This window comes from Aedes aegypti, chromosome 3 (genome assembly GCF_002204515.2).
Source record: "Aedes aegypti strain LVP_AGWG chromosome 3, AaegL5.0 Primary Assembly, whole genome shotgun sequence".
Lineage (NCBI taxonomy): Eukaryota > Metazoa > Arthropoda > Insecta > Diptera > Culicidae > Aedes > Aedes aegypti.
The window spans coordinates 168975816-168989522 of NC_035109.1; the positions used below are offsets into that span (position 1 = coordinate 168975816).

Below are 13707 nucleotides of genomic sequence, written 5' to 3' on the forward strand. Positions count from 1 at the left end.
TTCTTCTCAACTTTCGCTAGCTTCAGCTGATACAACGGCCCCGACTTTTCACATACGACCACTCTCTTACCGGATGCATTGCAAATGTCGCAACCATCCTTCTTAAATTTCACCGAAAACGCTTTCGACGTCAGTCTGTCCACGGAAACCAGTCCACTCTTCAACGACGGAACGTACAACACGTTGGTAAGCTTCACCTCAACTCTGCTTCCATTTCCGTCCTCACCGTGCACTACACCTTCGCCACAACCAGCGGCGGTAACCACTTTACCGTTCGCCAACACTACACTTGGGCCTTTTTCTTCCTTCAGTGACTTGAAAAAGTTCCTGTCGCCCGTCATGTGCCGACTCGCTCCACTGTCAATGTACCAGCACTTTCGCTGATCCACTCCAGCCATAAAACACACACTGGCACCACAATTTTCGTTTTTCGCTTGTTTCGCATTTTGATTCACACGCACTCTGTCGTCCTGCTTCTTCTTCTTTTCGCACTCACGTTCTAGCTCCTGCTTCGCTAGCAAAAACGAACGACAGTTGCGACGCAAATGACCGGGCTTATCGCAAAAGTAGCATCTTCTCACTGGCGCTCTATTGCCGAGTCCACCCACGCTTTGCACTTCGTTTCGCACTACCACACTTTTCATCGCTTTCGTCTCACATTGCATTTCGCCGGAACGCTCCCTCCGACGTTCGAACTCATCGATCAGCTTTGACTTCACAAGCTGCATCGTGATGTCCGCATCGGCACGACTCTCCAACGCCGTGACCAAACCACCGTACGAATCAGGCAAGCTACGCAGGATCATCGCAATCCGCAGCGATTCCTCCAGCTGTTGGCCTGCATTCGTCAAACGGTCGAACAAATCGTCCAACACCACCAGATGACTCTCAAGGTCACCTTCTTCCGCGAGATTCAACGAACACAGTTTCTTCAACAACGACACACGCGAGGTCACCGTGTTCTTCTCGTGATAAGCTTTCAAACCATCCCAGAAAGCTTTCGCACTGTCCGCTTGTTTCACCAAACCGAACTGATTGTCGTCTATGCACAGTCCGATAGTGGCACGAGCTTTCCTATCGTCCTTCGTCCACTGATCGGTCACTACAGCCGGCCTTGCATCACCGACCACATACCACAGCTCCTCTCTCGTCAGGAGCATCTCCATCCGGAACTTCCATATTTGCCAGTTGTGGTTGCTCAACCTGGCAAACGCAAACTTGTTCACATCCGCCATTTTGTCCACACAAAATCACCACTGCGGAGAAAACAACTCACACACACTCACACACGGCGTGATCACTTTCGCTCTCTCGGAACCTTTTTCCTACGCAATCCGGAACCTTCCCTTCGGCACTGCTGGGTCCATAACCTGTTGGGCAGAGGTGGACACGGCACAACGGAAGCGAAACACCGAAGAAAAGGAAACCGGACAAGGAATGAAACACTTGTGTGAATGAAACGAGATAAACTTTAATAAACGTCTGCTCGGGTTGAATAGTAACATTACGAATGAATGGCAAACTTTCCATTCTCCCTTTCTTCCTTCTATTTGACGCGCTCGCCGCCTGCCCTACCGGCGCATGCGTCATTCGCCATTCTCTACACATCAGTGTTGCCGCTTTGCTTACGAGGCACAACCATTGCATACTCCAACAATATGTAGGACCAATGGTATAAAAAATGACGTGGTAATAGTTCAAAACATTTTGATTGACGGGTTTATGTTGCAAAAACATGGTTTTGCAGCATAGAATAATAAAAAAAACTTACCTGAATAGGGTCCTAAAGCCCTGTCCCAATTTTAGTGCCAAACGCTTAAGTTTAGGCCAAAAACACATGTTTACTCAATTTTCTAATGTTTTCCGTTGGTTTAAGCCCAAAAAACATTTTTTTAAGATTTTGTCACATCCTTTGGCTTAAACTCAAATTTTGGGTGTAATTTGTTTTCCGTGTCCCTTACGAAATGTCAGATAGGAACAACCCCAGTGGTCGAACTAAAACCCCTGTGGTGTTTTTGTCGACTAAGCGAACGTCAAACATGATCAAAAGTGTCAAGGTTCATTTATGGACCAAATTTTTAAATTAAAGTTTAAACATGATATAGCCATTATTTGAGCAGGGAAAATTGCTAAAGTAGTTACAGTAACATGCTTTTTCGTGTTATTAAATAAAAACAAGATTTCATTAAAAATTTTAGGACCCAATTATCATTTTATTATTTATTGTCCCCCCTTCGACACATTTTGATGGAAACTGACAAAAGAAGATTTTAAGGTTTTGTTCCGGCCTAAATAGACGCTGCCCAACAATGCTGTCACGAGAGAAGCAAAATAAGCCAAGCGTGAGTAAAAATTCAGTGCAGTTTACTCTATATGAGTTTAAAATACTTATCTTTTAGGTAGTCTGATTTTTCCGTGCAGATTGAAGTACCTCTCTTCAAGAGACCTTGGTTTCGTACAGCTCATACGTTATACACGTAACGAAATTCGTTCTTTGACTGTTCAGAGAAATGTAACATTTCGTTACAGTACGCAACAGTTCGCGCCTTGTCAAACCAAACAAATTCAGCGTTTTTGGTTTTTAAGTTTTTACACAAGTTTGTCCTGGAATTTGTCAGTTTTTCGTACTAAAAGTTCATCAAAAAGTCGGAAACTGTACAGTGTTAACAGTGCTGGTTTGTCTAACTACCAACAATCATGCACGCATTCTTGAAAACCGGGAAAATATCGGATTCTCCCTCGAAAGCCGGCCCAAGCGACGGATCGTCTGAGAAACGCACCAAAACACATTCCGTTCCATGGGTCGAGAAATAGTAAGTACCGTAAAACGGGGCAACATTGATCGAAATTACCCTTGTCGTGAAAAGTTCGAATCAGTATTTCTAATTGTATATCTCTTCCTTATATTCATAAGCTCATAAAAATCAAGAAATTTGTGAATAAATTATTTTGTTCATGCTTAAAAATGTCTGCCCTTCGAATGATCTTATGATTTTGAATGATAATACAAACAATAATAAAACATACTGTAGTACATCAATTTTATCCCAGATTACGATAATATTGTTTGTATTGTTCGTAATAGAGCAGTAAATATTAACTTGTTGTTTCTAACTATTCCCTCTAGCCGGCCGAAAAGTGTCGACGATGTTGTCGAACAGGCAGAAGTCGTGGCCGTGCTTCGCGAGAGTTTGTCCACAGCCGATCTTCCCAACCTGTTGCTTTACGGACCCCCAGGAACGGGTAAGACCAGTACGATTTTGGCTGCAGCCCGGCAACTTTTCGGTGACATGTTCAAGGAACGAATCCTTGAGCTGAACGCTTCCGATGATCGGGGAATTGCGGTCATTCGTAACAAGGTTAAAACGTTTGCCCAGCTGACGGCCAGTGGCACAAGAACCGATGGCAAACCATGTCCACCGTTCAAGATTGTTATCCTGGATGAGGCCGATGCCATGACACACGCTGCACAGGCCGCTCTACGTCGGACAATGGAGAAGGAAACCAAAACTACGCGGTTCTGCTTGGTGTGTAATTACGTTTCGAGGATCATCGAGCCAATCACTTCCCGTTGCACCAAGTTCCGTTTTAAGCCTCTGGGAGAAGAGAAGGTCATAGAGCGGTTGCGCTTCATTTGTGAACAGGAGAATGTGGACGTTGAAGATCAAGCCTACAGGGAAATCGTGGACATCTCCGGAGGAGATTTGCGTCGGGCGATCACCACTTTGCAGTCGTGCCACCGATTAAAAGGCAAAGAAGCAAAAATTCAGCACACGGATATACTGGAGATGTCCGGTGTAGTTCCGAGAAAGTACCTGGAAGATTTTGTCTCCGTTTGCAAGACTGCGAATTACGGAAAACTCGAAGATTACGTCCGGAATCTCACCTATGATGCGTACAGCGTTGGGCAGCTATTCGAACAGCTTACCGAATTCGTTGTTTTGCACGATGGATTGAGCGATAAACAAAAAAGCATTATTTGCGACAAACTGGGGGTGAGTTTTGCGTTTGTAAATTAAATTGTTACAATTGATCATAATGTTGCATTTTATTATTTATAGGAATGTTGCTTCCGTTTGCAAGGAGGAGGTTCTGAGTACATACAAATCATGGATCTGGGATGTGTTACAATTCAAGCCTTGCAAGCTAACTAAGTTGATATGTTTTCATCTCGTTTATCTTTACTTTGTAATACAAAACTTATTTAATATTGCACAATTGTTTAGGTTTGTTGCCGAAATCCATTTGATCTACAAATAGCAGCGTATTTGAGCATGATCATTGATGACCGTACAATTCTACACTGTTACTTCAATAGGGCCTAAGTGATATGAGCGATATCTCTTCATCGATCCTTTCTTTCGATAATAACTTCGCTAAATTAATCCGTAATATTTCTTGTTAATGAAGCAAGATATAGTGATTTGGTCTAGTTTCTTAAATCCTTTAGGTCATGCATAATGGCCACCGGACACCGGAGTTGTTCCGTATTTTCCGAGATCATGTCCAAATCAACTTTTTTCAGTCTGGCGAGTACGACAATCCAAAGAAAAAAAAAAACTTTTTTCAGTCGCTTGTATTTTGTGCGATGTAAAGTTGTACAAATGATGACAATTTTCCAAGAAACTTGATCCATTTAATTTAATCCGGACGCTTTAAGTTTCGTTGGAAATTTGTATTTGTATTTATTAATTTATCCATCTGATCTGAGAGGTCTCAATGAAACCATAAAAATAGAACATAAACATTACAATATAACAACATCGATACATATAGTATTCATACGAAATATAAAACCATATTCATTCATTCATAGTTTATTTTTATAACAGTCATCATCTGTATCTCAGGAAAAACAACAGCAAACAATAAAACAATCAATAACAGCTACTACGTGACACAAAATTCGACAAATTCACGGAATTTGATTAGTTTTGGCCAAGTAACACCACTCATAGCTACAGTTAACTCTCCCTTACTCGATATTCCGTATCTCGATATCGAGTTAGAGAACCATAGTAAAAGTTGGTTTTCATGGCTAACTCGATGGTCCCTTGGATCGCAGTTGCACTGGATTTATGTTCTGTAACTCGATACCTCCCTAACTCGATGGTCCCTTCAATATCGAGTAAGGGAGAGATGACTGTAGTACTATATAATGTTCGTTCAATGCAATTTTAAAGGAAACGTAATCAAGTTTAGAGCAATCTATTCCTCTTGACACCAGTGTTGTGAAAAATCCAATTTCTCATAACTCACGCTTGAGATTTTTCATGCGTCAATCCCGCAACTCAGCAGTCAAAAAATCATGGATGAGTTGGCTCACCTTTTTGACGTATTTCCACAGTTTAAGCCTGATTCGCTGCTGACATGTAATTTCTCGGCCTATCTTGATGCATGGGAAATTTCTGCAAGGAATCGATCAAGAATGCGCTTTTTTCTGATCGCAGTACGCAGTTGAAAAAAAAACTGTCAGTTGAAATGGGAGTCGCTGTAGAAAATTTCTGCAAGGAATCGGCGAGAAATTTCTTTAGCGATTCCTTTTCAGTAGCAAGTCAGGCTTAAAGCTAAGTATGCTGTTTCGCTCAAGAAAAGTAAAGAAATTCCTTGACTGAAAGGGTCAAGAAATTTCCTAAAGGGGGCTCTGAAGTGACATTTCTTCTCAACTGCGTACTGCGATCAGAAAATACCCTGCCCTTAGGTGATGGGATTGACGGTGATTTATCAAGTGATTGCATATTGTTGATATTGTGAAATATACTAATACTAATATATTGATCGCGAAAATAATCGTAATTATAACTTATAAAATGTAAGCTAGTCTAATAGTTTTAAATTAAATAATGACATGTGTTTCAATGCTTAAATATATTTTACACTTGATTTATCACACCTTCAGCATGAGTTTAGTTACTGTCGCATGATCTAACACCAGATAACTACGCGTAATGCTGGAGGGACCGGCAGGGCTCACTACCAGTCTCTACTAACACTCAAATCACTAACAAGACTGGGAAACCAACGATCACCTTCATCAGTAGCACTATTTCTAATAGTAGTATTAGTTCAATATACATAAATCTTTTTCAGTAGACCATGAGGCGCAAGAGTGAGTGCGGGTGGTCTCTGCGTCTCACAGGTCATTGAAAATAGACATTTGTGTTAGGTTTACTAACAATGTAGTAATTATTACCTTAGTAATACCGTAAGGTGCCGTAATTCAGCGCATCGCCTAAATCCGCATATTTGGTCCAAAATTAATCGAAATTTAAGAAAAATTTTGAAATTTGTCCATACCGCTATTTGTATATGCTGGTAATGCATAATAATTCCAATTAAAATTGTCATTAACAATAATTTACGATTTTTGAGAAATGTTCCAAAATGTTCTGAATTACGGCATTTTACGGTATTGCGTTATTTAGTAAGGTAGGTTGTAGCAGTGTTAGAGATAGTTTAGTAATATTACTGATATATGTATAATAATTAGAAAACTGATGGCACTGATGTTAATGAAATGTTTCATTTTGAAATATCTTTCATAATATAATATAATATTGTTGAACAAAATGCTGTAATTAATAACTTATTTAATCCTCTACGCATTTTTGCACTACTTTGCATTTATCACACCAACACTGGCGACAATAGCGTTCTTTGGGTAGTATTTCTGTTATGGAGTAGTAACCTCTATCGTTTTTATTCTAACGATCATAACATAATTATCGTGAGCGTAGTAGTGGAAATAACATAGAAGTAGCTTTTGTATTTGTAATTAAGGTATTATGGTATTAGTTCCCTGTCCTTTGGTTCAGAAAGGGGTATGGGCGCGTTCTGCCAACTCGGTCGAGGCAGATTTCTTGTGTGAACAAGTTACAACATGGACGTTCTAAAATTCCAGAATGAAGTGTTGTGCATTTGAAGATGGGATGGATTCGCGTTCGTGCTTTACTGCTGCTTATCTATAAAGTTATATGCAATAACCGACCCTTAGCTTAACTATTTAAATTAACAGTTGCAAATATAATAATCGTTTTGAGTTTACTAACATGTCGTCGCGTTAATTTTATCATAATGATCTTTTATCTACATCCGTCGAACCATTCTGAATGGCCGTTGTGAGAATATCACCAAGAACTTCTCACATGCAATAAAGCTGGATTGTCATACATTGAAACATCAAGGTTCTCGCTCTTTCGGATTCATTTTTTGTTGTTTATCATTAGTTTCAGGGATTGTTATCGTGGGAATCCAAAGAGCTAATTTTGTATGACTTCAATGTACGCCAATACTGCCATAAAGCATGTAACAATCACTAACATTCCTTCTCTCTTTATCCTTGTTTTCATATCTAACCCGCTTCGAGGAATAATTCATCGAAGAGGAAAGGCATCTCTTATCATGGCAGCGTAATGGCCGAGAAAACGTCGGTTTGCGGTCGCATCTCTTCATCCTCGGTTCTGCCCCACGCTCGCCAAATCGATACGCACTTGATCCGCCCACCTAGCTTGCTGCACTCCACGCCTTTGTTAAGTATAAAGTTTCTGTAACCATTGAATACTAATTGAAAGGTAAATCAAATGAACTTATTATTTAACTAATAACAAATTTGTTCCACAGAGCGATTTACAAAACACCACACAAAATCCCTCCTTTCACATATCCTTAGGCAAAACACTTCACTACCGTTATATGTATGACTGATTCATGTTCTTTCGACCTTGCATCATTCATACGTGTAGGGGAAGTCTAGAGTAAAAGCAAAACTTAAAGAACCTTCTGGTCAAAGATGTTGCGTTGCCTACTTCCCAAACTCCAAAACCCCCGGTGTATTATGGAAGGTGTGAGTTTTTAAACTTATGCTGGAGACTTGGCCCCTGACCCCCTTGTACATCAATAAAATAAAATAAAATAAAAAAAACTGCGTACTGCGATCAGAAAAAAGTGATTTTCTTGACCATTTCTTGAATTTTGAACTGAAAACTTTTTTTGCACGGTACGCATCCCCCGTGCAAAAAATCGGGTGTACTGCGATCAACGAAAAATGCTTTTCTTGAGCATTTCTTGCAAGAAATTTTCCACGCATCGAGATAGGCGATCAAATCCTTTTCTTGTCAGTAGCTAACCGGCCTTAAAGCGAAGTATGCACTTTAACTGAAAAGTAATCGCCTATCTCGATGCGTGGGAAATTTCTTGCAAGAAATGCTGCACGGTATGCATCCCCCGTGCAAAAAAAGTTTTCAGTTCAAAATTTCAAAAACCGTGTAAAAAAAGTAAAACTATTTCTCGACGTTTCATGCAAAAATAAAGTTTTGGCGGAAAAAAATGTATGGAAACTTTTTTTGCACGGCCGTGTAAAAAATCCGTGCAAAAACAGAATCGGGTGTACGCAGTTGAAAGGAAATGTCAATTCAAATGGAGCTCCCTGTACGAAATTTCTTGACCATTTCTTGGGCAGAAATTTTTACTTTTCTTGAGCGGAACAGCATACTTAGCTTAAACAACGAGAAACCATCGCGATGATTTCAAGTTCAGTTATACTGTGTATCCGGTAGAAATCAAGACCAACATTTATTTATAATTATTGTTTTCTCGGGTCCCGTGCGTCGCAGCTAATATGTGAATAGTGCGCTGTGTTCATAAAAATCGTAAGAATGCAGCGCCACACTAAAAAACTGATTTCAAAATCGTGCGAGTTGAGGCGCGTCGCGAGTCTCACTGGCGCGATCCGGTTTGGTGGCGGTGCGACAATATTAGGAATAATATTCGTCAAATACAAATCGAACGTTTTATTGACGTCATTCTGATAATGTTCTTCATCTACTCCGCAAACACACTTAAATTATTTCACCGACCTCAGAAAAACGTTTCGCCGAGAATCCAACAGCTGAAAATTTCGTAATTTTCAATGCCGAATCTCGGTACTTATTCTACCGAGATTTCGGCAATTCAAATGTTTTGCCGAGATCTCGGCGAACGTTATCGAGATTCGGTAAACGTTTACCGAGAATCGTCAAATTATTACCGAGATATCAGCTGTTGAGTTCTCGGCGATTCTGTTGAGGGATTCCACGGAGGCATGCAAGTCGATTCTGATCGACCATTTCAAAAATATCTGAAACTTTGCACAGTTTTTCAGTTCCATCTAAATCGTCATTTTCCGATATCAAATCTTCAAGTTGAGTCACGACTAACTTTTCAAAAGGGTGTATGTGAAAATGGTTCAAGAATATTCAAAAAGCTGCACAGCAAAAACGGTTCGTTCGATTGTTAGACAACTAAAGAAACAAAGTTAGACAACTAAATAAAGATTCCAAAAAAAATACACACAGTAAAAAAATTTTTTTTTTGCATTAAAAAACATAATTTTTGACACAAAAACTCAAATATCTCAAAACCGGAATACCAACGTAATTTTTTGAGGGAAAACGGTCCATTATATTAGCAATCTACCATAAAAATTTGGTGATGGTAAACTAATAAACAAAAAAGTTATGACATTTCAAATATTTCACAAATTTGACACTTAGTGAATTTTTTTTTTTTTTCATTGGTGATTTTTTTTAGGACCGCAGTTTGTTGCTGAATTTTTTGTTAAGGGTACCACATGAGGTTAACAAGTTGTTTTCATGATATTTTATTTAATTATTCATAACTATTATAGCATCTATTAGAAAGTTAGACGCGATCCAGTGTTGTGATCTAAAGTCTTGATAGTGTCATATTTTTTATTGTACGTAACTGAAGAAAAATTCTCTCAATAGTGTTGAAACCTTTTGATAAAAGAAACCTATAAGAAATCTAATATTGAAGACAAAAGCTACAAAAAAAGTTTTCTATACAGGTATACGACTAGTTTACCTGCAAAAAGTTTACCTCGTAGAGAACAAGGCGGGTCTTTACCCAGGTGATCTAGTATACGTAAAGCAGGTCGGTTTTCTCGGCGGTGGTTTTCTCCACAAAGTTAAAATCTGATTACACCTGGGTATAGACCCGCCTTGGTAGAGAATAGACTTTGTTAATCATATTTGGGAGAAAGCGAGTAACTTCAACAACATCAAAAACATGATAGGTACATACCATGAACATACTCACGAAAAAGCTAAAAATATACTACCACTATGGTTATAAAAGATTTAATTGTAAAATTTTTCTTCAGTCAAGCAAACGACACCAAACTAGTCAGTAAAAACTTAAAAGTGATTTTGTTTATTAAAATCTAACGAGCAACATGAGTAGTCGCTTTCTCAACTGTTGCAGGCCGTTTGCAGAAAAAAAGTGTTCGAATGAGCTACGAAATCTCACCGAAAGCACCATAGATAAACTGAAAGCGGCTGGTTATGCTCCAATGTCTACATTGATTACAAATTTACGCATTTGTACGTCCTGCCGTTTAAACGTTGACAAACGGGCAATCTGTACATCATCGGTGGATCAGGTTGCAGGAAGTTCGAAAACAACAACAACTGAGGAATTACTAGATGCACCGACAACAACTGAGGAGTTACCAGAAGTACCAAGTGCAGATAGTCTTGCCACGGTACCATCAGCGAAGGCTGACAATTATTTAAAATTTGGAATATACCGCAAACCAACATCCACGGATCGGTATATAACTTCTGACTCCTACCATTTCGGTGCTCAGCAGCAAGCCGCGTTTCATTCCATGGCGCACCGGCTTTATAATATACCCATGGAAAGAGAGGATTTTGTGGAAGAGAGAAATCGAATTCACAGAGCAGGCGAACTGAATGGTTACGGTAAGGAGTTCGTAGATAAAATTCTACGAAAACATGAAAGGAAAAAACACAGGAAAAATGCCACAACACTGATATCGACAAAAGACGAGGTTAAAAGAATTAGTCTCCCGTTCTACCCAAAGATCACCAACCCAATCCAAGCAGTTCTCAAACACCACGGTTTTCATGTAGTCTACAAAAGCAACAACACACTAAAAGATTTGTTATGCAACCTGAAAGACAAAATCCCGCAGGAGGAAAAATCAGGAATATACCAAATACCATGTAGTAATTGCCCTGCAGTGTACATCGGCCAGACTCGGCGCAAGTTCAAAATTCGCCTACGAGAACATAGGAACGCGGTCGAAAACGAACGTGCTAATGATTCAAGTGTAGCAGCACATACATCGACCCTAGATCACACTGTCGACTGGGAGAATGCAAAGTTGATTAAAAACGTCAGAAAAACATCTCACTTGAATGCATGGGAGTCCATGTATATCGCAACATCTGATCGTCCTCTAATGAATGAGGACGATGCTCCAATTGTGTCTCCACTCTTCCACCTGACTAAGCTGAAAATGCAGTAACCTTCAACACTTCTCGACGTATACTGACTACAGTACGAATACTAGTGTTAGTAAATTATGTAATCAGTCGGACATCGTCCCGTAGATGGGCAACATCGAGCCCGAAACCGGTCGACTAAAAAGGTAATTTTAACTCCTTTTAATCGTTGTAAGAACAATAAGTGTTGTGTCCTGTCTCACGTCGCGTCTTATAAGTGAAACTCCTACTAACTATTAATTGAACAAACACATATATAAACGTATCCCTTCGCTGTCATGAACAAAATGTGAACCATCATATTTAACTTATTTAAAACACTAGCATAAAACGATCTCACTAGTTGATAATCTAACCTCGACTGAGCAACATGGTGCCACTTTCAAATTGTTCGGGTTCGCCAATATGCTTATTTGGGTCACAACGAAACACTGCCCCGCAAAACACGCAGAAATGAAACAACATTCACAAAAACGAATCCATTTGCTTATCATTTAACGAAACACTGCATTTCTTCAATGTAAGATATAAGTTGAATGAAAATCTTTTAAGTTAATTTGTGTCGAAATTATTGAATGCGTGTTGCGAACACTATTTTAGACGATTGAAAAAAAAATCTTAATGACTCCAAAACTTCAAAGTACTCTAGTTATGTTGTCTTTTGATAAAATAATCTAAAACTTACTGCGAAGATAATTGACTACTATATTTATTGAATGCCGAGGGTCAGTCCTATAGACATTTTTATTTGCAAATTACGTAAACTTTCATAACAAAGGCATATAAATCAGCCCTAATTTAAACTTCATGGAAATATTCATTAAATACAAATCACTGTAACTTCAGATTTTCTCGACGTTATGATTTTTAATTTGCAGAGAAGGTGCTTGGATATCACATGTTTCGAATGCTTAATTTTAAGCTGGTGATAACTTGGCTGGTTTACAAGTTAATAATGACGAACCGTTGGGGAATATTTATAAGCATGTGAATTTCCCTTCCAAAATAGCTCAAAACTTTCAAATCACGATAACTTTCGATTCCCTCGTTAGAATATTTTCAAATTCACGGAGAAGATGCTTGAATACTATATCTTTCGAATGGTAGGTGCCAAATTCATGGACATTTTTTTCCGTTAATAACGGTTTCTGGCACACCGTGATATCAAAATGTTAACTGGTAGTCTTTTGTGTGAAAATACAACATCAAATTGCTATCTACGATCTTGTTTGGATTGTCCAGATTCTTCATCATTGAAAAATACTTTATTCGCTGAGTTTGAAGAAAATTATATTGATCAGTTATCATTTGAGCAATGGGTGACCACGGATAGGTGTGACCTAGAAACTATTGTAAAACCTGTAGATGAGTTTGTGTCATTTTTTTGCTTGAAATTAGAAAGTTTAATTCCTCACGACTTTATTAAAACAGAGCAATCCCGCTTTTTAAAAAATACGAAAAATACATTACAAGATGGTGAATTTTTAGTCATTTGTGATTTTTCTGAAAACTATAGCTTTGTATTGCAAGATGAAGTGCAGTCCCATCACTGGAACGTACAACAAGCTACAATTCATCCGTTCGTTATTTATTTCAATGGAAGTACGCAAATTGAACATTTTAGTTTTATTGTAATTTCCGAAGATTTAAGACACGACTCAGTCGAACAAATATTGCCAAAATGATTAACTTTTTACGCGTTGATAAAGAAATCAGAAAGATATATTTCATGTCTGATGGAGCAGCATCGCAGTACAAAAACCGTAAGAATTTTTCGAGCCTATGTCAATTTAAATCAAAGTACGGAATTGATGCAGAATGGCATTTCTTTGCTACGTCACATGGCAAAGGTCCTTGTGATGCTATTGGAGGAACCATAAAGCGCATGGCCACAAGAGCAAGTTTAACCAAAGAACGTGAGCATCCAATTAAAACTGCAAAAGAACTATTTGATTGGGCGAATCGCAGAAAAGAAGAAGATTTAACAAAATTATCATTTTGTTTTACTACTACTGAAGAGTACGAATTAACGGCATCAGAGCTCAGCGAGCAATATAATAACGCGAAAACGATCCAAGGAACCCAAAAATTTCACTGTTTCATTCCATTGTCAGAAAATAAAATTAAAGCAAAACTATACTCGAACTGTACTGATAATGATGCAAAAGTGTTCGATATTGTAAAAAAATTGAATAACAATAAATAAATAAATAAGTATTAATAAAATGTTTTCATGATCTCATAACGCATACCCAAATCCAAAACTTTTAAAGTTTATATATAACATTTAGAAACTCATTGATCATACTCTAAAAAAAAATATCCTGGTAAAAAAAAAAATTATTTTCGTGTAATCTGTTAATTCATTTTAATTTATACATATATACATATACATATAATA

The 13707-nt window shown here is 38.4% G+C and overlaps 1 protein-coding gene across 1 annotated transcript; it reads left to right on the forward strand.

Moving 5' to 3' along the window:
* The first annotated feature begins 2516 nt into the window (after window positions 1-2516).
* Window positions 2517-4215, forward strand: LOC5579952 (replication factor C subunit 4). The gene is made up of 3 exons (XM_001652193.2): window positions 2517-2813; window positions 3128-3995; window positions 4062-4215. The coding sequence occupies exons 1-3, from the start codon at window positions 2698-2700 to the stop codon at window positions 4152-4154; spliced, it is 1077 nt and encodes a 358-aa protein (XP_001652243.1). The 5' UTR covers window positions 2517-2697; the 3' UTR covers window positions 4155-4215.
* Window positions 4216-13707: the final 9492 nt, after the last annotated feature.

What these genes read in the sequence shown, in the direction of transcription:
- LOC5579952 (XM_001652193.2), top strand. Translation starts at nt 2,698, where the DNA reads ATGCACGCATTCTTGAAAACCGGGAAAATATCGGATTCTCCCTCGAAA. An exon ending in GTTCCATGGGTCGAGAAATA is followed by an intron (nt 2,814 to 3,127) that starts GTAAGTACCGTA and finishes TATTCCCTCTAG; the next exon opens with CCGGCCGAAAAGTGTCGACG. An exon ending in TTATTTGCGACAAACTGGGG is followed by an intron (nt 3,996 to 4,061) that starts GTGAGTTTTGCG and finishes TATTATTTATAG; the next exon opens with GAATGTTGCTTCCGTTTGCA.